At 40.0% G+C, this 24,593-nt stretch overlaps 1 protein-coding gene across 4 annotated transcripts in view; it reads right to left on the bottom strand.

Annotated features, from left to right (window-relative positions):
• PHF6 (PHD finger protein 6) overlaps positions 1-24,037 on the bottom strand; it is a 57,057-nt gene extending 33,020 nt beyond the window's left edge. For all 4 annotated transcript variants that reach the window (XM_042973723.1, XM_007093585.3, XM_007093586.3 and 1 more), the window contains exons 1-5: positions 23,890-24,037; positions 19,753-19,936; positions 19,427-19,528; positions 5,526-5,659; positions 5,215-5,258 (exon numbers count right to left, since the gene is read on the bottom strand). In XM_042973723.1, the coding sequence (XP_042829657.1) occupies positions 5,215-5,258; positions 5,526-5,659; positions 19,427-19,528; positions 19,753-19,890 (418 nt within the window). In that variant the 5' untranslated portion in view covers positions 19,891-19,936; positions 23,890-24,037. The remainder of the gene's footprint in view (positions 1-5,214; positions 5,259-5,525; positions 5,660-19,426; positions 19,529-19,752; positions 19,937-23,889) is intronic.
• Positions 24,038-24,593: the final 556 nt, after the last annotated feature.

Genomic DNA, 24,593 nt, shown 5'->3' with positions numbered 1-24,593 from the left:
GAGGGAGAGATTTCTTTTAATTTTTTTTAATGTTTATTTGTTTTTAAGAGAAAGAGACAGCACACAAGCAGGGGAGGGGCAGAGAGAGAGGGAGACCCAGAATCCGAAGCAGGCTCCAGGCTCTGAGCCGGCAGCACAGAGCCCGACGCGGGGCTCGCACTCACAAGCCACGAGATCGTGACCTGAGCCGAAGTCGGCCAGTCAACCGACTGAGCCACCCTCGCCCCTAGGTGGGGTTTTATTTTAATTCCCATTTTACAAATGCAGCATCCAAGGCTCCAGAGATACTAAACGGCTTGCCCAAGACCATGTACGAGTAAGTAGCAGAGCTAAGATTCAAATACGGATCTGATTTCAGAGCCCATGTTCAACCAGTGCACAAAAGTGCCTTTCCAGCACTTCATAAATCTATTCAATGCCACAAAACTTAAAAGGGTTTCGAGGACACTGATGTCACATAAAAATCTCCCCATCTTCCACTTAACAAAAGTAACGAAGACCGAAGGTGTAACACATTGTAGAGAAACAAAGGGAATGAGAATACTAAGGTAATATTAAAGCAGAATGCACACAGAGGACAGCACACTTTCAACACACCTCTAATAGAACTATAGTGACTTTAGTTCTTGAAACACAAATGGAGTTGTATGATTTGATAAGCAATCTCTAATATAAAGTTTCCAGAAAGTCTGTTAGGGGACCCACCAGGTCCCTGAATAAAATCAAGAGTAGGTCTTCCAAGGTTAGGCACAAAAGATTCCTTTATATACTGTCTTTTACAGTCACCGTAATTGTGGCACTTCTCACTAAGCTATTTTTAAGAAATTTCAGACTTATAAAAAATCCCGTTCTATTAACTCATCATGCTCTACTAACACCCGGTGCAAGACAAGCCACAGGACACAGAAAGGTCACACCCAAATAAGGGATACATTCAAAACCATGCTCTGTTTCAAGACAAAGAAAAGACATTACAAACATTTCTTGAGCACCCATACCATGCAAAACATTCTATACTGGGTAGCTTAACAAAAATAATAAGCCACAAGTTTGGCTACTTACAATTTCAAGAACCTAAACTGAGCTGAGGTTATGTTTGTAATCACGATTTACAATCTACACATTCTTGCCGCAAATAGCTAACACTCAGCATCTACTCTAAATACTGTTCTCTATCTCATCACAGATTACTTTGCTCCATATACATTATTAAACAGAAAAGCCTTAACCTCTTAATGAAAATGATTTTAAAAGAACCACAAGACATAATCACAGTTCCTTGTAGGTACTCAACTGTTTACCAATGACAACCTATCATGTTAAGGTACGTCTATAATACAGAAGCTAGCATCAGCTACAAACTAGACCTATCTGTTATTGCCAATGTTGGGTATTTAAAAAATACTGCTTTAAAAAAAAAGGTGAAGAATATATCTATTATCTAAACACATGGGCCAAAGGATGGGGCACGTAAGTTGCGGGATTTAATTCTAGGCTTTTCCTGTCCATTTTTAATGTATAAATTCCTATTAAGAGTAAGGGCAGGGGTGCCTGGGTGGCTCAGTTGGTTAAACGTCTGACTTTGGCTCATGATCTCGCAGTTCATGGGTTTGAGCCCCGAGTCAGGCTCTGTGCTGACAGCTCGGAGTCTGGAGCCTGCTTCGGATTCTGTGTCTCCTTCTCTCTCTTTCTCTCTCTCTCTCTCTCTCTCTCTGCTCTTCCCCAACTCATGCTCTGTCTCTCTCAAAAATAAACATTAAAAAAAAAGAGTAGAAGGGCACTATACCATTTTAAGTGCTCAACGACCACATGTGGCTGGTGGCTATCATAATAGACGGTGCAAATATAGAACACTTCATTGTCACAATAAGTCCTACTAGACAGCCTTGCTGAACCATTTGTTCTATAGCCACTTGTAAAAAGCCCTGCACCTGAGGTCCACGTCATCCAGCTAAAACCACTGCTTCTCAAACTTTCATGTGCAAACAAGTCACCTGGGATCTAGTTAAAGTGGCGATTCTTATTTAGTAGGTCAGGGGTGGGGCTCGAGATTAGGCGTTTCTAACCAACTCCCAGATGATGCCAATTTTGCTGGTACACTGATTATGCTACTTTCCTCCCCTCCTTGTTGCTAACAATTACCAGCTCCCAATCATTCCACCCCATGCATCAGATTCTCCTTAGCACATAGCTTACTGCACTTTCCTCTTTCCAGCCCCTGCTGCATCCTGGGTGATTTCAAAGGCCCATGGGACAATCCAAGCAAGTTCCCTGACCTTCAGTGATGTCCTCCATCAACTACCCAATCCCTATAATCACACCCGGACACCTTTATAATCACCTAAGAAGGGTTCTAACCTCTGAACTCACTATAAATCACACATACTTTGGGACCACAAAATGACCGCTTTCCCAAGCACTTTCCTTCTCACTTATCTTCAATCACGCCCCTCCCATCTATTACTTCCTTCCTGTTTCTTATTTTCCTGCCTTCACTTCCCTATCTAACTTAGATTTCTAACTAGCCACTTTCTCTGTGCTACACACAGGATCCTGAATTGCCGGAAGTCACACAAACTGAGGGTATCACTACATAAATGGTTAGCAACCTTAACTGAACCCTTTACCTGGTCTGGAGCCCTTACATTTCTCCAAACTTCCTTTCCCATCTTCACAACTATTCCTGCAAGCTTTCTCCTCTCTCCTTCAACTTCCAGCCCTCCTGCCTCCCCTACGTTGTCCCTCACAGAGCAAACAGACGAGAGAGGAACTACCTATCTTCTTCCTTCTCTATTACAATGGAAGTGTCCTCCCATCACAGGGCAATTCTGGTTGTGCACTGAGTCTCCCTCCTTCCTGGAGCTTCAATCTCCTTTTGCCTAACAGATCTTTCTCATAAGCATGTATTTATCAACTAATCCACCCCCCCACCCCCACCCCACCCCCACCCCTGCCGCCTCCAAAAAAAAAAAAAAAAAAAAAAGGCCACTAAGTGAAAGAAGCCAAACTGAAAAGGCTACATACTATGTGATTCCAACTATATGACATTCTGGAAAAGGCAAAACTATGGAGATGGTAAAGAGATTTTTGAATTTAATATTTCAAAACAGTTCATATTAGATCAAACTAACATGAACAGACTGAATTATGGCGTATTTATCATTTTAAGTATTAGCAAACTAGGTTATTGAGCCACCGATGGCAAATAATCAAGACACTGCCACAGGTAATCAATTCCTCTTTGCTCTACAAACTACTGCGGTATAATTCTCAAAGATAGTCCCTGAAATACAATCCTATAAACCCCAATCATAAATTACAATCATAAAGTAGAACATATGTTTCCCATTAGAACAATGAAGTAATTGGAAGTTCTGTTTCTGACAAAGCACTCAATGTCAAATACAAGCTAGATAAAAGTGACAAATTGTAAAATTATTTTTCAAGTTCTACAATATGAGTATATACACACTACGTATATATCAATAATACAAGGGGCCCCAAAGTGCTACAAAAATATACAACGAACCCCAAATTCAAGACAATTGTATTACAAATTTGAATAATTTAGGAATTTAGGAATCCTTCCAGTTACATGAAAAAAGTCATCTTGAAAAGCAGTAATTTAGATCTTTCTCAATAAATTTCTCAAAGCAAAAAGGTGGCCAAAATTTACTTTACAGTCTGCAGTGACTTTTCTCTACCACTAGATGGTACTATCAGCTTCAGAAATCTACCGAATAAAAGGGGAGCTGCCTACATTAATCACTGTTGCCACCCTCAAGTATTCTGCCCCAGGGTGTTCATATACTCATCTTCATCAGATCCCAGCTCTTAATCCTTGGTTTACCATAAATATATGGTCACTACAATTTTAAAGAGAATCCAGGGCACCTGGGTGGCTCAGTCGGTTAAGCATCCGACTGTGGCTCAGGTCGTGATCTTGCAGCCTGTGAGTTTGAGCCCCGCGTCAGGCTCTGTGCTGGCAGCTCAGAGCCTGGAGCCTGCATCAGATTCCGTGTCTCCCTCTCTTTCTGCCCCTCCCCCACTCTCTCCTGTCTCTCTCTCTCTCTCTCTCAAAAATAAACAATAAAAATTTTAAAAAACACACTGTTAAAATCTGAAGCAATGAAAGGTGGGAAAGTTTCCTCTTAACCTTTGAACAAAAGGTTTTTGAACTGAATTCTAGAACTAAATGAGGAAAAAACCAAGGAAAACATAAAGGTTTTTTTCAGTTGTACTTGATCACCTCCGAAATGTTCTGTTGTTAACAGCTATGGAATCTGTTTACCTTAAAGACAAGTTTTTGCTGAAGATTATATAACCAGCACTATCCTAAAGTAATGGAACCAATCTGGAATCCCAAAGGGTAGGATACAGCCAAGATCTAAGATATCAAAAAGGGCCACAAACTTTAATATGCTAACACTGATAACTAGGTAAGTCTTTATAAAAGAAACCACTTCCTAAATCAACAGGCTGAAACCATTCTACTGCTAAGCAACGCATTCTCAGAGGCTAACAAAAACTAAAGATCTCTAATCTAAATAGAAGGACAGAACAATCTCAGATTAAATCTAAGCCTTTTTATATTGCTAGTGACAGTATCAAAACCATCTGTTTGTAAAGGTACGAAATAAGAATTCAATTTAAGAACTTTTCCATACCTTTTAAAGACCAGGTACAACTTGGCTAACTATATATAAACATCCCTGACCTTGTTTTATCTAAATTTAAGGAGAAATAAACTATAATTTCAAAAGTTAATATATTTTAAAGTTAATTACTTCTTATGCACATGTCTGTATTTTTAAAACAGTACTACAACATGAAAATCTAACAGAAAGCCTGGTGATCACAAAATGTAGTACCAGTGTCCTTCGTTCACACTTTGCGTATCTGACAGTAGCACAGATCCCAATTATGACCTTTGCAATCTACTACCACTTTCATGATCACAGAAATCCCAAACCCCCACCGTCATGTGTTTCCTAAAGATAAATACATTCTCAACGTACTCTTTACAAGAACTAAATTTAGGGGTAAAATTTTCCTTAAAACTTCAGATCATTTCCACTATGTATATTAGTTTGTCCTAACACTTTTCTTAATTCTTTGAAATGTATTCAATACTGAGATACATCTTATGGCAAAAGTCCGTACAGAATTCACTCAAATTTCTTCCTGATACTGAAAAGGGGCTGAATGACTTACCTTCAGAGTTATGTGCGGTTTTCTTGTGTTTTCGGCAATACACCCTACAAAAAAATGAAGACATCAAAAATTATGAAGTAAACAAACGAAATTCGTTTTTCAAATTAAGAAAATGAGCAGTACACTTCACCCCATTCATAAGCTGGATTCCACAAATCTTATTAAAAGTCCTATGCCATTTCTCTAACCATTAAATTCCTTACCAAAAACACCCTTTACAATGATGATGAAATGCTTTGAAACGGGAAAAACTTTTACAAAAGCCTAAAGTAGGACTGTGAAAAAAACACTTAAAGAAGTTAAATAATTACATGTAAATTCCTTGTGAAGGTTTCTCTCGTATTTGAGCTTTATCATGCAATGCACAGTGGTAGTGGTACGTCCTGTGACAGGTTTTCACATCACAACCAATTGTGGCTCCAGGACAATGGCACAAAGAACACATCTACAGCAAAACAATAAAATAATTATTACTAGCGTGCGATTCTCCTAAGGCCGTGATGTCAGGTTAGAGGCATATCAATCTCTGTCAAGGAAAACAAACTGGTTATTGAAGTTTTGTAACTAATAATGCCATTTTTCTTGTGTTCTCGCCTAGAAATAATTTGAATAAAATTCTACCAGGGGTATTTTCCCCCATGTTAAACATTGACAAAATTAATGGAATATTATTAATGTCTATTGTTTCACTGTGGCCAAGAGAAAACTTGAAATGTTGCATAGCAGGAATGTAAGCTGTGTATAACTTAGCCCTTTCCACAATCCAGATTTTCCTGGAAATGAGTAACTGCAGAAAATGTCTCCTACCAAAAACAATTTGTCCTTCACATCTCCACTTAATGAGAATCTCTGGGGAGAAAAACCTCACATACTATTGGGGAACTTGGTAAAATCAATTTCAAGTGAGGGAAGAAGGATAAAAGAATTAAAGTAGATTTTTAAATATCTCAAGCTCTAAAAATAATTTGTGATGTTGATTCTGAAAACATGCTCATCTATTTTAATTTAATCTGTTACTTACCTCCTGCATTATGAATTCAGGCAAATAGATAAAAGAACATATTCTTAAACAGATTTTAATGTATTTACCTTCTAACTTTATTGGATAATTCCTACTGTTGAACTAGCTCGTGCTCTCAATTTAGGAAAAAGCTCTTTTTTAAAAAAGTACATAAGAATTGGGGCACCGAGGTGGCTCAGTTGGTTGAGCGACAGACTTCAGCTCAGGTCATGATCTCACGGTTTGCGAGTTCAGGCCCCGTGTCGGGCTTTGTGCTGCCAGCTGAGAGCCTGGAGCCTGCTTCGGATTCTGCGGTTCCCTCTCTCTCTCTCTCTCTGCCCCTCCCCCACTCATGCTCAGTTTCTCTCTGTCTCAGAAATAAACATTAAAAAAGAATTTTTTTTTTAAAGTACATAACAATGATTGCTAGTGGTTTTGATTAACGTATCACAGTATACTGGACTGAGTGGACTTTCAATGAGGCTATCTCCGAAGCTACAAATGCCATGCCAAAACAAATTCACTAGAAGGTAAATCTTAAAAACTGCTGGTTTCTAGATACCTCATTTGGAACTGTTCTCACTCCTCTATTGATTTTAACATAAAGAACACTTACCATCCTAACTTTGGGATCACTTGGCCCCTAAGCATTTTTGGTATACGGGGAGGCTAATATAAATTCCAATAAAATTCCTTATACTTCTTTAAGCAAGTCAGAGCGTCAACCTCTCAATCAAGCTATCATTTAAGAAATACTCCTACTAAGTCAGAAGTAGAAACGTTCTCAAGGCAGGTACACCCCAGAAAGCAGGAGGGCCAGTGCCCATTACTAATACTAGAGAAATACTCCATTTCCTTAAATACAGAAACTTCAGAGTATTACTGTTAAAAAGAAATACTGTGCCAAGTTATCAAGCAGGAAAAGCTGTTAAATACTTTGGGGTGGCTTATAAATTCTTGAGGAAGTGCAGCATTTGTAGTGCAGCTTAATTATGAAGTTTTATTATTTTAGCAAATTGTATCTTTCATCAAAAAACACAATTAGAGAAATTTTGGAAAAGACAAGGGCACAAAGGAAATTTAAAAATCACTCATGCTTACCAAGTAGAGATGCCCCGATGGTGCGTTACAGTGTTTGCATGGCAGTATTTCTCTACATAATTCCACACGTACTACTTTACAACCAGTTTTTCTTAACAAGTCAAACATACCCCATCTCATTAGAACTCTACTGCAAGTAGTTCATCTTGAAATTTCATCAAAAATGGGTTTACAGGCACATTTTGAAAAACATTATTGAATTCATTTAGCAAGTAAAAGTGAAAGGAGGGGAGGTGTTGTTAAAAATGCTGTACTTGGCTCAACACTGGCAAAAATAGTGAGATGGGTGTGCTCATATCCTGCTAGAAATCACTATACTCTGGACAGCAGCTTGCCTTATTTATCAAAGAGCTTTTAAAAAGTTCTTATTTCCTGATCCACTAATTTTACTTCTATTACTCTAGTCTTAAAAAAATGAGATTCAGGGGCACCTGGGTGGCTCAGTCACTTGAGCGTCTGACTTCAGCTCAGGTCATGATCTCGCAGTCTGTGAGTTCGAGCCCCACATCAGGCTCTGTGCTGACCGCTCGGAGCCTAGAGCCTGCTTCAGATTCTGTGTCACTGGGTGGATGGTTTTGTTTATACTTTCCCATATTTTCTGATCTTTCTACAATGGACAAAAATACTTTCATACACAAAAAATTATTTTAGGGGCACCTGGGTGGCTCAGTTGGTTGGACACCCGACTCTTGATTTTGGCTCAGGTCATGATCCCAGGGTCATGGGATTGAGGCCCGCCTCAGATTCCACACTGAGCATGGAGCCTGCTTAAGATCTTGTCCCTCTCTCTCACTCTCTCAAAATAAAGAGATAAAATGGGGTGCATGGGTGGCTCAGTCGGTTAAGCATCTGACTCTTGGTTTTGGTTCAGGTCATGATTTCATGGTTCGTGGGTTCGAGCACAACGTTGGGCTCCGCAGCTGGCAGTGCACAGCCTGCTTGGGATTCTCTCTCTCCCTGTCTCTGCCCCTCCCCTACTCACGCTGCCTCTGTCTCTCTCAAAATAAACAAACAAACTTAAAAATAAATACAGGCGCCTGTGTGACTCAGTCAGTTAAGCATCCAACTTCGGCTCAGGTCATGATCTCACGATTCGTGAGTTCAAGCCCCAGATCAGGTTCTGTGCTGATAGCTCGAAGCCTGGGGCCTGCTTCAGACTCTGTGTCTCCCTCTCTTTCTGCCTCTTCCGCATTTGTGCTCTCTCTCTCTCTAAAATAAACATTAAAAAAAAAAATTAAAATAAACTAAAAAATCAACAGTATTGGGAATACTCCAGCAAATGCTTTTAACATCCATCTCTCAGTTTATTGAGAATAAGAAGGAAACCAAATGTCCAAAATATATCAAAATTTGTCTTAACTTGTTCTCAATTTAAATCCACCCAAAGTATAACCAGTTAACTACAGCAATTTAGGACAGATAAAATTTCTAAGTGAGGAAATGCTTATTCTCACTTTTGTTATTTCCTCTCAAGGAAGAAAAAAGATATACCAATAAAAATGGTTTCAAAGAGTGGAAAATTCTTTTCAAGGTTAGGAGTAGGAATTTTTCTCAATTAGAATTTACTGGATCTATTTTAAGCAGCATTCATATAAAAGCAGAAATACCTGCTTGTATATGAAGTTTTGGCAAGGTGCTAACAAAATAGCAAAAATTATCCATAAGACTAAATATAAAATTCAAATGTGTTTGTGTACCTATGAGCACAAAACAGAAACGTAACTGTTACCTTGAAGTGTAGCAGACTACTACACCCCAGCCCCTAAATAATCCTTTCTGCCCTGAACTCCTATGGGACTTAAGATATAGCATTCATTTTGGCTCTTACCATTTGACTTCTTTGTCTGGCTAGTTATATTTATAAATGTATAGATTTTATCCATCAATTGTTTCTAGACTGAGTTTTTGGGAAGATAAACACTGCTTTACAAAGTAGTGTTCGATAAATGTATTGACTTTAAGCTTACTCTGTTACTGAAGATTTTAATATCTTCTGGTGTATTTTTTTTCTCACTCATGGTTCTAATACCTGCAGATTTAACATAATAATCTTCAAGCATGCCTAAAAATTTAAACAGTCTGATCTCGAATTTGGAGAGGTAAAATTGAGGAGAACATTGTAGTTGAAGGGGCACAGAATGAACAGAGGCAAGAATATTTGGGAGGAAAAGATTCGCCCTGTTAGATACAAGGTGGAGAATCAAAAAGAGATAAAAAGACAAAATGAAAGAAGATGGGAAACTAGATAGATGGCTGGTACACTTTCCTTAAGAAAAGCTATGCAAAAGAAGACAAAAGATGATGACCTCTCTGGAAAAAGTGGAGTAATAGGAAAATGGGACCCCAACACAGCTGGCACCAGTTGGCCAGACCCGGGTAATGTTATCCTGTATTCCTCTTGACATAAAACATTTGCCCTCAAACTTGTCAGTCCCTCCTGGGCTCTTAGCAGAATGCCTGTCAGCTGCCATTGAACATCAAGTTTGTACTACCTGTGACTCTTTCCAACGTGGGAAAATGAAAGAGAATCTGACAGGAACATGGTCAACTGTGGACCCCTTCCCCCTGCAAAAATGTCTGTCTGTCCCACGTATCAAATATTCAGTTGAGGGCTCATTTTCGGCCCCCAAAGAAGTATAAATGTTAACTGTCACCTTATCCTGTTCATACCCTGATTTCAAGTTCTTTATGTAGAGGTGAAAATTTGGTAAGAATCATTTTTCTTTTACTTCTACTCCCCTCTTCAGTTTGCTCCCTAGTACACCTAGTACGCCTCAAAACTCAAACACCTCTTCTGACATGGGGAGACTGGAAAAAAAGGCCCTATCCTATTACAGATATTTGCACATCATCTTTACAGTGTGGTTAGAAGCTACACTAGCTCCTAAATTTTTAAAATACAAGTTATGCATATTTAGAATGCATGGCATGATATTTTAATATTAGTGGTTACTACAGTTGAGCTGATTAGCATAGCCACGTATTCATATGCTTACCATTTTCATGTCTTCATACGCTTACCATTTTGTGTGTGTGTGTGTGCATGTGTGTGTGGTGAAAGCACCCGAAATCTACTCTCAAACAAATTTCCAGTATACGACGTAGCATTAACTCTAGTCATCACGCCGTACACCAGGCTTCTAGACTTCTTCACCCTCCCAATTGCAACTTCTTACTCGTTAACCAACACCTCCCCACCGTCCTGCCTGTGGTAACCACTCTTCTACTCTCAGTGAAGCTCTACTATGTTAAGGTTAAGCTGTACCCCACAAGCTTAGTCTCAACGAGCTGACCTAGACTAAAGAGGAACTAAATCACACGAGTGCCGATAAAGGGAACCGAAAGGGCTATGACTTAGCTAAAGTCCTGCGGGAGCCAGAAGCTGGGATGTACCTGCTCCTCAGTCAATTAAACCAGGCAAGCGCTGATATTCAGTTTGTAAAAGGAAGAAATCCTAAGGAATAAAAGGCGAAATACTGCTTTCTCGGGAGCTATGGGCGAAGCTCAGGGAAAACTCAACGAAGACCACAGAGAGACACAAAGTAAAACTAAAATAAGACTGCCAACTTCTAGGACAGGCAGAAAGGAAAGCTGGAATCTGATGGCTAGACAGAGCCATATGGAACCAAGTGACAAAGGGCTCACTTGCTAAGACTTCGCTTTGCCCAGTTTAACTGCTGTGTATCTACCAGTATCTATCACCGACCACCACCGTAGAGATATAAATCCTCACAGCCAAGTAGTTAACTACTCTCAAGACACCTGCTCTAAGAAAAGGGCTACAAAGGTATGAGAATGCAAAAGAGGTTCCAAAATGAGGCCATATTCTGGAGTCTGCAGGCAAGGGAAACATAAAAAGCACTGGAGTTGGGGACAGGGTACCAGGGATATCTGCACAAGAGACAGGAGACAAAAATAAAGTGAGGGCAGTTCACCTTACACTGGTGTCTGGTTTTTTGTGTTGTTTTTAATAACGGATAACACTGCCTTCAATAAAAATGAATGCGGGACAAGGCAGTTAGGGTAAGTTTTCAGAGCTGCCTAAAACATGCTCCTAAACTCCAGGTTCACGGCTTTATTTACAGTAATACCTTACATATCCAACACTGTTAGAAAACAAGAGTGACCTCTGACTTATCTGTTTAAATGACAGCTATCCAATTTACCTGTTAAAAATTCCTAAGAAGAATACCACTGTGTGGTCGGGTGAAACATGAACACATAACTGTATCTGGTTTATACTACAGCTACAGTTAAAAAAAAAAAAAAAACAGTTCAGCATTTTGAAGAGGGTCTCACAAAAACACAAAGTTAACAATAGAATATTATTAATAATCAACTTTATGTAATAATTAGGTCTAAATGGAATGCTGGAAAGCAAAAAAGAAATCTGAAAACCATCAAAGTTATTAAAAAAGGACAAAACTGATAGGTTAGGACCTTAAAATTCCAAGTGCTTCTAAAAAACAGAGCCATTGAAAAGTACTTGTTTTCATTAGAGTAACAGACTAAATCTAAGCAGTTACTGAATAAATGAGTTCAGAAAGCTTTTTGAAATTGGAGGGCCATGAACTAATTAAGCCTATCAAGTTCTTGCTTAACCTGGTCTCCTGACCTTGGTCTGAATATCACAAACTCCAACTCTATCAGACTTTGTGAGTCATCACTGATGAGGAATATGAATTCTCACTGTAGCTTTTGAAGGTTGTTTTTTTTTTTTTTTCATCTGAAACATTCAGATAGTTTTTCTGAGCTCAGCTCTGTAGTTCAGGCTGAGGGTACTTTAAACTGCCGTGTTGCCCACTATATATACTCACTCAGTGGGAAATGTCAAACACATATCCGTACTCAAGTGAGTACCAACACATCCCCCAAAACCAAACATAGATTATTTTACATTACTGGTTTGGGTGCTCCTCCATTAGCACAAATAGATAAGAGGTAGTTACGTAATGACATAAATTTACATTATTCTCAATTGCAAAGAAGTAGTATGTGAAGGCAAAAGAAAAAAATAATTTATTCAGTAATAGTCAAAGAGCTGATTTTCTCCAGCAGTGGACTTGAAGTTTCTCTTTTACCTTACATTCTTTCTCCTTAATCATCTCCAAAGTAAAGCAAAATTCATTTCAATACAAATGACAGGTAAAATACCTACACACATTAATCTGCATGCCATCACCTGAGCTTTTTAAAAAAGTACACATTAAGATGAATATACTCGTGATGCACGTACACTCAGTTACACAGATGACCACGAGGCCAGTGACTCAGGAAGAATTTACCTGTTTTTCCACAAAAATACCCTAAGGCAGGGGTCCTGCAAGCCTGACCCAGCCCACCAGCCATTTTAGTAAATAAAGTTTTATCGGAACATAGACATGCTCATTTCTTTGTGTGTTGTCTGTGACTACCATGGAGACAATAAGGCTGGCAAATCCTTAAGTATTTATTACCTGGTCCTATAATCAAAGTTGGTCAACCCATCTTCTAAGGCACTGGTCCACAGCCAGGAGTGTTCATCCAAAATCATCTAGGAATCTTTTTCAAAAGATACATGCCTGTAATGCCCTGCCCACTCCTCTTCTGATGTAAAAGTTGGCTAAGGACCACTGCTCTAAGGATTTCGTAGCACCACTAATCACCTGGCATCTTCTGCTTCTTTGTATGCAGCAAGCAAGCAAGCAGCAGTAGCATTCTGTGCTCTGTGGGCACCCCATTTTGCCCTTACCGAATGCTAAACGAGCCACTGACTCTAAATAGCACTGCCATTTAATACTTACCTAATACTTTTGACCACTTCCTCCTCCTTGAAACTCTTCCCCCTTTGACTTCTACAGCATCACTTTCCCAGTGGAACACATTTCAAATGTCGCTCTCTGTGAAGCCTTCTGACTTCTCAAATAGAATTCATGATGGTCCCGTATCCCACCTCTCTTGTGGCATTCTTTACATACTCCTAAGGCTAAACTAGACGCATTCATGGTTGTACCCAAAGTGTCTAAGCATCCTGCTTTGGTACAAAGTAGGCACTAAATTAAGTAACTGATAAATGGACAGACAGATGAATTCTAGACTCCAGACGGAGGACTTGACAAATACAATGCCTAAGGAAACAACAAAAATAACACCATACCAGGCCAGGGAATGTTGAAGAAACACGAAAACCCTCCGGTGTGATGAATACGTAGTGCTCTACCATCCTGAACAAGTAACCAACCTGAGTCTTCCCTTTAGATTTCGCTCCTTCCTTTTCCAACTGCTAGAGCTGCAAACAACACTAAAATTTTGATTAACCAAAAAAGAGGAATTTTATGCTACACCATTACCTCCCTAGCCAATTTATACTTAGCCATTAAGGTTTCACACTATTATCCAATTGAAGCTCTTCTCTCCTTCCAATTCAACAATGAATGAGTGCCCATTTATTAAAATGCCATTGAGCACAAATGAGACATCAAGTACCCTGCTAAGTGCCTTCCATGCACTGTCCCCACTGAATCCTGCGCTAGGCAAAGAGAATCGTCTCTACCCTCCCAGAGTTCACGATATAGCAGGGAAGAAACTTGCACAGGTGTAACAATTACAGTGCACAGCATGTTAAACTCAGTGGCAGAGGTAAGGTTGAGCTGAACTCAAAAACAGAACTGACAGCTAGGATAATGTCAGTGCCTGCACAACATTGGGGACAAACAGGATGTATGGGAAACCAAGAGGAGAGAGAAGGAGATCAAGAATGGGAAAGGTGGATTATGACTTCTGAGGGGCAGGCTGAGGCCTCTGGGTATTATTTCATACACAGTAAGGCACCAGTAAAGGTTCGGAGGCAGGGAAGCAGAGATCAAGTGATTACCAGCAGTTATGTTGGAAGGATGGGAAGAGGAAGACTGGATGCAGGGGAGCATCAAGAAAGAAAAGGAAGCAGAGACATCCCAGAAGGAGAGTCAATGTGACAGATGTGGAAGAAGGAAGACTTGAAGGTAAAGGATTTAGAAAGAGAATCAAGGTTCAGTGCAGGGAGATGATGAATAATGCTTTAGACAGGATGCATTTTAAGATGCCCTTGCAGAACATCTATGTATAGCAGACAAAAATGCTGCCGTTATTAGGTTTCATTCTCCGTAGTGACCACTGTATATCCCTTTTCTCCTGAAAAATCCTGCTTTCCCCATCCCCATCCCCTTACTATCCAAGTTGAAATTCCTGTCTAAGGTTTAAAGACCCAGCAACTATCCCACCTTACTCAACTGAACCATTACTGCCGGTCTCAATGACCTGTTCTGGTAGCTAACCTCTTTCCTGGACTCATCCCCCCGTTCCCTCTTTTAAACCTTACCATCTCTAGGCAGCAGTCTTACTTACCTGAATAGGCAAGGCTCCTCCCACACACAATAAAAAGATGTATAAATTGTCATATATGCAGATTCATGGCATGCCCGATATCTAGATCATAAACTCAAAATCAGATACCCCATTTCTCTAGGGCGCCAAACATTCCACTGGTACTGAGGAAATAACAAAGTAAAGACCACCTAAAATTGGTCTTTTCATTTTCAGAGGCCACAAAAGATATCTTGAGGGTAACAGAATCAGAATATTCTCACCTAGTATGTATGTAAGATTTTTGTCCCCCAAACTAACAATGCTATGAAGAGAATATATTAACAGGAGTTAGATTATGTCCTAAATTCAGAAGTATTTCCATATTTATTAGAAAACTCCTAAGCCCTAATAATTACGTTTCTTAAAATATGATTTGGGATTGAGTAGCGTAAAAGGCAGTCTAGTATAACCTAGGGTGATGAAGAGTTCCGGCTCTGGAGTCGCCTGGCCCTAAAGTCAAGCACCAGCTCTGCCGCTTACTAGCTACAGGACCTTCGTCAGGTTCCTGCACTGAGCCTCAGTTTCCTCATCCATAAAGTGAGATTTAACCTCCTATCTCACATTATGACTGTCAGGATTAAAAAGAATCATGTATTTAAGGTACTTTGCCCACATCTTAAGTGTTCAATAAATGTTATCTATTTCTACTACTGGAAAAAGCAGGAAAAACGTTCAGAGGATTTCTTTAGACATGGGAGTAAAATTTAGTTTGTAAAGGGGAAAGTTCAGGAGTGACCTGAGGATAGTCATCAAGTATATGAAAGACTGTCCATTTTTAGTAAAGAAAAAACCCAAATACTTCCTTTAATGGAAGGAGAGAGACCTAAAATAAATGGTTTTAAATTAAGTGAGATAATTAAATTACAAAGAAGGATGGATTCCTCAATTCTGAAGAGTGTAATATAATGACGGTCATGATTCACGTCGCTTGGGTAGAATCACAACTTCTTGATATATTTAATAGCAGAGACAAGGGGTGCCCGGGTGGCTCGGTCAGATGAGAGTCCGGCTCAGGTCACGATCTCATAGTTCGTGAGTTTGAGCCCCACATCAAGCTCGCTGCTGTCAGCACGGAGCCTAATTTGGATCCTCTGTCCCCTTCTCTCTCTGTCCCTCCCCCCACTTGTGCTCTCTAAATAATAAATAAAACATTAAAAAAAAACAGCGGAGAAAAATCTTATGTTGGATGGCTTGTAGGCAATCTTGCATGGGGGTGAGGGAAGAGGAACTAAAGGGCCTTCTGAACTCCTGTCCTTAGAGTGATATATCTGACACAGTTACCAATTGTAACAGTTAACTATCCAACGTAGAACTCTTAAGGATTTCACCACCTATCTTCCTCCAGAAAGAGTATGTTCTTCAAATATACTCAAGTATCTCCTCAAAGAGAATGAAAACAGTCATGATGATTCATAATTTTACTTGGAAGAATGCATTTCTGTGCTAGATGGCTGGAGGGTAAGAGTAGATGGTACAGATGTGGTGTCTTCATATGGCTTCAATAGGAACTGGGAAACCATTCTGGAAAAATATGTATCTGTCTCAACTGCAAAAACAGAGACTCAAATGATAAAATTCTTAGTACTCTGGCCATTCCTGGTCCATCTGGGCGCTCAAAGGTGATGAAAAAGAGATGAATTTGTTTATACAGAATAGCTCTCCTCCCCTCATCTTTGTGACTGACATGAAAACCTTGGAAAACTGCCTATGGCAGCAAGAACATAAAAACCACATTCCTGTAACTCCTGCTCTGTGACCTCCCATTCTCTCAGACTCTGACCCCATTTGGTCACCTATACACTTTCATCGCAGGTCCCAGCCTCTTCTCTCGAAACTTCTCTTTGGTGCCAGGGAGCACCTGTTAAGCCAACACCAGGTACAGGCTGGAACCTCACTTGGAAGCACCTATTTTCAGTGGGTATTCACGACCTACCTTCCCTGCACAGATCAAAGTTAAACATACGAATGCCACTCGAGTCCTATCCCCCATGTAACGTATTTAAATTCTGACATTTGGGAGGAGGAAAAGGAACACAACTATAGGCTCAAATTCTTTCCTTTTGCCCCTATTCCTCACTAATAGATGCCCAGGGCCTCAAAATAGTTTTTGAAACACCTTTCCTAAGGCAACTCTTTCGATCTTTTATAGAACTTTTTAGTCATGTAACATCACCGTCTAGTAAGCAGTGATGCAGCATTATCTGTTTACCACTGGCAAAAAGACAAATAAGTTAACGACCTGTCTAAAGTTACATAATGTGTCAGTGACAGAGTTATTAAAAAAACAAGCCTCATGACTTCCCAGCCCAGCATGCTTTTCATTAGCCTACAATGACATGAGCGGGTTATTATTATTTGTAAACACTAGCTACCAGGGTGGCTACCATTTACCAAGTCCTAGCCACGTGCCAGGCACCACGCTAAGTCCCAGATAGTCTCTCTTTGAATTCTCACAGTATCCCTGGGAGACAAGCACTGCCACTGTCTCCTTTTGGCAGGTGAGGAAAACGTGGTGTACACAAGTAAATAACTTGTCCAGGGTCACCCAGCCAGCCAGCGACAGGGCTGCGATTCAAATCCAAGTCTGTTACCATAGTTTGTGGTCTTAACCTCCGATGCTCTCCCATCCCTAGTTCAAGGGACAAATGCCGTTCTTTACAACGCACTACAATTGAGAAAAAATTAACTCCCTATACTATACCATTAAAAAGTAATCAAAATAATTTATATTAGTGAAACGTGTACAAAGTTCAGATGCTCTCTTCACAAACACGTCCAAATAAATGAAATCTCCACTGGATTTAGCCATACTGCTTCATGTAAAACGAGGCACTGCATTTGTTAATAATCAGTAACACTGAGACCAAAACTGCTCCCGTTCTGACTAGAGCAGCCACGTCAAGGGAGCAAAATGCTCACGAGTCAGGATGTAGAGCATTTTCCAGACATATTCATAATGCCAAGGAATAAATAATGGGGTAATAAGGTTTACAGCACAACCACTTGCAAGTAAATAGTATTCTTTCTGTGCATCTGAATTTGTTTTTAAGGACTAGGAAATAAAAACATACTGCTCTGGTTCTCAAAAATCAGCAAGCCATAAAAACATGAAGAAATCTAAAACCAGCAAATAAAAATCACGATAAAAAAAAAAACACGAGGGGCGCCTGGGTGGCTCAGTGAGTTAAGCATCCGACTTCGGTTCAGGTCATGATCTCACAGTTCGTGAGTTCAAGCTTCGCATCGGGCTCTGTGCTGACAGTTCAGAGCCCGGAGCCTGCTTCGGATTTTGCGTCTCCCTTTCTCTCTGCTCCTGCCCTGCTCACGCTCTGTCTCTGTCTCTCGAAAAGTGAATAAACATTTAAAAAATATATTAAAAAAAAAACCACGAAGCATTCTATTACTACAGCAGTTTTGGGGATGGGGGAATACAAATGCTTTCACAGTTAAGGCCTCACTACCACAAAAACTGACCTCTGAATTCCCACCTGCGCCAATAATGATTCTAGGGTTTGAGATTATTTATCCTAAAGCAAGTCTCAAATCCTTCAATTTCTTCATATTGCTTTTTCCCCTAATACTACAAGACTGACAACTTACAAAAAATGGATTATTCCTGATCATCAAAATGACAGTTCCTACCTCTGCTCATCCTATTCTTTGCGAAATAGGAGATTATCCAGTGCCCAAGAACATACATATATGTTCTGCCAAACCCATCTTTAAAATAATGAAACATCTGAGGGGTGCCTGGGTGGCTCAGTCGGTTAAGCGTCTGACTTTCGGCTCAGGTCCTGATCTCACAGTTCGTGAGTTTGAGCGCCACGTCGGGCTCGCTGCTGTCAGCATAGAGCCTCTGTCTCCCTCTCTCTCTGCCCCTCTCCTGTGCCCGCATGTGTACTCAGGTGCATGTTCTTTCTCTCTCAAAAATAAATAAGCATTAAAAAAATAAAATAACGGCACACTTGAGAGTGAAGCTACCGAAGGTACATTTACAGATGTAATTTCAATAAAGGGCTCAAAGGAGAAATACAATAGCCAAAGAGGGAAAATTGTTTCAATGTAAACCCTACTGCATCATAAGTACAGAGAGCACTTTTCTAAGTCCCGAGGGGAGACAATATTACTTTTCCAAAACAGCAATATAGTATCTTGTCAATCTGGTTACCAGTAGTGAAGACAACTACAGGAAGTTACTGTAGCATACATACCTTCAGAAAAAACAGTAAAATTCATCAAAAGTTACACAAAGTCATAAATGCTGTTACATGGCTGAACGACAATAAAATGCAGCAAGTGGTAACATTGTTTTGCCGAAAGGGTACTGTCACCTTCATTTATGATCACCACAATTACTTGATGACGGAAGAGGAAAACACATCTGAGTTATGAAAATTCCCTTGAATGAATGCTTTAACACGTGATCTATTCAAATTAAGCAAACTGCTTGTTTTCTAAGTCAACACAGCCTCCAAGAAGATTTTAATTCTTTTTGAAAAGAAAAAAAAATCGGAACAATATAAATATTGATTCCCTCCTTTTTTGTCAAGTGATAAATAGGTTAAACCCAGCCTTGGAATTTCTGGTTCGGGGGGGGGGGGGTGGGGGGAAGACTGCAATTTAAAATTATACTGTTAATAATAATGCAATACACTCTAAAATAAGCAATTTCCCCTTTAATGATCTTAAAGTCAGTTTTATTCTCAAGAGGCAGAAATACCAACTTACCAGCTTCGTGCCTCTTTTAATTTCCTTTTGGACATCTTCAATAGAAAATCCACCGAGACTTTCGTTATCAGAGTGTGATGATACCAAAGCAGATGAAAAGAGCTATAAATTACATATAAAAACAATTAAGATTCATATTTAAAGACATTACAGTGAAACAGTCAACAAGATGTTAACTTTAAAAGGAACTTTTCTAGTACAAATGGCATAGCATTAGTGAGAAACCAGATCTTAAAAATTTAACTGACTTTCATCCTGTTCTGGAACAGTCAGTCACTGTCGGGTCCTCCCGGTTTCGGGTCTCTCGGCTGCCGGCCTCTACTTACCATGCACTTATGGTGCGCTGCCACCTTCTGGTTTGCAGATATTAGTAACTGTCCGCATTCCTTGTCTCTATTTGACTTACAAAAGCCACATTTGCGCTGTCTTGTGGGCCCTTTTTTCTGTTCAACTGAGCTTGACATGATTTTTAAATTGCTTTTAGAATGCCACTTTAAGCCTCAAGAAATGCTACAGAGAATGAGAAGGGCAACAAAATGGTTAATTGCGCTTTAATATCCATTTACACAGTCATGTAGTTGTTTAATATTTAACCTAAGTTTTAATATATGCATTTTTAAGCGGGTATTTAGAATAGACAAATGAACATTAAAACCTGAAATGCCTCCATAATGAAAAAACCAAATGTATGCATAAAGATAAGTTACTGAAATAATTCGGAAAAATCAAACGGCTCCCAAATTAGAGGATATGTGAAATAACTAAAACGATTTCTGTGTGGATAAATTAAAAATGTGCAATGTGTGACACTAAAACAGTCATCTGCTCACAATATTAATGAAAAATATTTTTCATGTATAGCTAGATTCCCCTTCAAGGAGACCAAGAATTATATATCTGAGAACAGAGCAGAAACTTGTAAGAGAACTACACAATATCCAGAGTGAACAGAATTCTAGAATTGCACAACTCGTTCAAGTTCACATATTCATAAACCAACAAAGGAGAAATGAATGCACTTAACCGTGACTCTGGAACACTTATTTTTAAAATGTGAATTATTTTCAAGTTTAGAAAAAAATCACGTATACATCTTTAATAAATTTTTGCTATTGTATCCCTCTTTAGAGTAAAGAAAAAATTAAGCTTATAAGTCTATTTATAAAAACCATACTTTAGGAACCGATTATTCATAAAAAACAACTATATTATCTGACTCTGAGGCTTATTCCAAAAGTCTGTAGGTTAAAGTTACAAACAGAGAGTGGTGTTCTAAATGCAGTAACGTTCACATTAAATTAGCAATATTGTATAAAGGAAGGATAATTTTTCTGTGTGACCCTTAAATCTAGTCAAATTATAATTCTAGGTAGTAAAGTCAAACACAAAGAAAGGGAAGAAAAGCTCTAAGATAGAAGGTTTCAGATTTAGATCATCAATCTCAACATGGATTCTTAAGAAGAACCTAAACAAGTGTAAAATCAGTTATGTGATTTGTGTAGTTTTCCCAAAGCAACCGAACTAAGTGGTCCAGGATCCAGGCTGCCACAACAGAAGTCACAATAAATAAAATCTGCAATGTTCATCTTAAAATTTACTAAAATTCTTCCCATTGTTCTATATACTTGAGTATTTTCATAATACTATGTTGAAAAATGGACTCACTGACACCACATTGTAGCTTTGTGAGAAGCACTTCATTCACCAGCAAGAACAGTAGCAGCTGGTGCCAGGAAGGTGTTAGCTGCAAACCACTCAGTGCTTTATAATATAAAACTGCAGATACTTAATCAAAATTTAACGTGAAGCCACAAAGAAACAGGTCTTTTTATCAATTTATACCTAGGGTTGTTTTGTTTTGTTTTTTAAACAAAACTTCAAAGGCCTTGGCAGTCTCTGTGTTGATGGGTTTAACAAACCCTTAATGCTATCTACAATTTTAAATACCTTAGTCTTCCAAACGCCATCGGATACTTTACAACAGTACTGTATTCACAGCACTGCCTATAAACCATGAAACTGATTGAAAACAGGCAGCAAATACTTTTAGGATTAAAGAAAAAAAAGGACATAACAGAGAAACAAAAGAAACAAAAGGGGAAGTGTGTTTGCATTTGTACAGGCAAATATGTGTTCAGTTGCTTTATCAAGAATATAGCTGCCAAAATCTTTAGAATTAACCATGCAAAACAGCAAAATTCAAACAGCACCAAAATCTGCTATTTGAGTTCTAAATTAGCTTTCTTTACGACTATGCAATGAATAGTAGACACTCTGAAACCACTGTAACATATTCAGCATTTCTCCCCGGTCATCCTTGGCCAGTTCAAAGGATAGCACATTATGAATCTAATCTGTACAGTCATCTTTAATGTGTAATTTCTGCACAACCCTAGCATAGGCTATAAAACCGGGTTGTAAGGTTCTAAAAAGTCCTAGAGTAAAAAAGCACTTTTTACTCTTGAAATTGATTCTGAAAATGGTGTCCCTCAAATTGTATCCGTACAGAATTCTGCCTGTTTTGAATTTATAAACAGGTAAATTTGTCATCCTAATTTTGAGAATTCCCTTTTCTAAGATATCAAATACCCAAAAATCTAAGAGAGAAAAAAGGTACGCTTTATTTTGCATTCAAAAATATTCTAGTGTTTTCATCAGTTTAAATTGGTAAAGTGAACAGAAAACACAACAAAGTGCACCAAACCAATTAAAAACTTTCCCCAATGTGCAATGACTAAATGGATTTTTCCACTAAAATTAAAATAATGTATCTGTGCATATCTTGCTAATTTTTTACAGCCTCCTTGTGAAACATGAAGTGGGGAACATCATGGAAACAATGACTCCTCACAAAAATGTCTTTATCATAAAAATACAGATTTTTATCTAATGCTGTCTCACTTGTGGTCTCTCGTTAAGGAGAATAAGGGCATTCCAAGGACCAATATTAAGGGGTTCATAACGATCCACGCAGCTATGTGGCATTTTAATTTCAGCGTAAAAGGTTTTTCAGGGCACGCAGAGATCAAACTTTGATGCTTTTGCCCAACAATGAAACCTTTTCCTTAAAAGAAACATAACATTATGGATCATGTTATAAAGCAGAAAAAAAGAGGCAAAGATAACAGCGTGAGAAACATAATTGAAATGTCTGAAAAAATATAAAAGCTCGATTAGTTAGGCTGAGGCAATCAATTCGTTCCTGATTTTACAAGATGCTGTAAAGCACCAAGGTGGAAATAACCTGAAACATCAAGGAGAGCATTCAAGAACCAAGTCGAGAGCTCATTCAACGTCTCGTATCTGAAAGACCATTTCCACAGAAAAACAAAACAAAACAAAACAAAACAAAAACTGCCGTTCCGGAAGATCAAACAATCCCACACGCAATCAAGCTGAAACATACAGTTGAAAATACATAAACGTGATCCCCAAACAAGCAGTATTTCGGTCAGGAAAGTTACACTGAAGAGAAATAAACGATCGAGATGAACCGGAAGGGCACCTGAATTTGGTTGCACGATATTATTACATGCTTCGCACTGCTTTTTGCGGTTATTCAAAAGGAAACTGAAGGAATTTTCCAGTTGTTTCAAACCCAAGGGTAAGAAAGAATTTGAACTGTCTGAATAAGACCCGATATTACGTAGTAAGCCGATGAAAAGAAAAGGGGTTTTCAAAAAGAAAGGATTTTTCAACTTCCACGCAGAATATCGAAACGAACAAATTTCAAAAGAATGCCGTGCTGTTCGTCCATATAATAAAAGGATGGTATACATAACGTACCGGATCCTCTCTCCGTTATTTATTCCTCAATACACACTAGACTCCGAGACCTCCCTCTAATCAAGCGCTAGATAAACTCGCAAAACTATCTTCCTCTAAAACACTTTAGCAGGTCCTTTCGGTCGTCAAGTCAGGGTCCCCTAATCGTCCTTTTCCAGTCCTCCCGAATCCAGGAAGATATCCCACCACTTTCTTTAACCGTCCTTCCCCAGGAGTTCGCTCTCAAATAGTCTTCGTTTCAGATCTCAGTTTCACCCCTCATTCCCCCCACCCCAGAGTTTTTCCTCATTCCGCAAAGCCAACCCTCTTGCCATCCTGACCATTCCTCCTCTTACGCTTCCCAAACTGGGAGTCTCCCTCCTTCCCAAATATGTCCTAAGCGATGGCAAAGACTAAAAATTCCCAGTATTTTTTCCTCCCTAAATGCTGCGCCCCTTCCCCCGAAGTCTACGCTGGAGCCTAACCGCTCCCTTAGCTCCTCCGAAGCACTTTTCTCAGCCACCTCTCTGCCAAGCGCCTTCAACAAGCGGCGCTTCTGGGGTCCTTGACAATAAAGCGAGACCACCGAGAGTCCCCCTTAACAACGGGCAGGGGCGGCGGCCTGGCCACCGCCATCCTCCTTGTCTTCTCCCGCCGGGCAGAGAATGGGGGGCCCCCGAGCTACCGTGGGGACTCACCGGCGGGGCCCAGAGGCGAACGGCAGGGGAGAAGCGCCAATGAGGGGAAAGAGAAAGAAGTCGGTGTCGGTTCTCCGGCAGCGCCTGGGAGCGGGGCTCTGTCGCCGGAGGTTGTTTCCTTTCATTCGAGGAGAGACGGGCTCGCGGAGCGCCCTTACGTCGCCCCCCTCGCACGCAACGACTCAACACAGCGTTAATACGTCTCCAGCGCGCCGCGAGCCCCGGTTGGCTGCACGGCCGGGGCAACTGAAGCCGCAGAACCACGGCGCATGTGCCGAGGCCGCCCCCAGTACGGATCGGGGCGGCAAGCTCCGCCTCCTGCTCGCGCGCGTACCTTCTATTCTCCGGTCCGCCGCTCAGCCAAGTGTTTGGGGGCAGGCTCCGAGCAGATAGAGAAAGACATTCGAAGATATCGCCGTGGGTCGGGGGGAGAAGGGGCAGGGTTGGGACTAGAAACCGTTGGGCGGGAGCCCTGGGTAACCAGTTTTCAACAGGGATTCAAGTGGGTAGGCCTGATCCCTTGCACTTGTTCACCGAGGCCTTTTCACATCCATTATTTCATTGTACTCTCGTGACATCCCTTTGAGGTCCTCCGTTCTCTCATTTTACTGCCACGAAAGACTGAGAAGCTCGTAGTGGAGTAGGTCGGCCTGGATTTCAATCCTTGGGCAAAGCATTTTCGTCTCTGTATCTGAGAGTTGTTT

Source organism: Panthera tigris, chromosome X (genome assembly GCF_018350195.1).
Source record: "Panthera tigris isolate Pti1 chromosome X, P.tigris_Pti1_mat1.1, whole genome shotgun sequence".
Taxonomy (NCBI): domain Eukaryota; kingdom Metazoa; phylum Chordata; class Mammalia; order Carnivora; family Felidae; genus Panthera; species Panthera tigris.
Note: the sequence above shows the minus strand (reverse complement) of the source record. Positions and strands in the feature narration are given on the sequence as shown.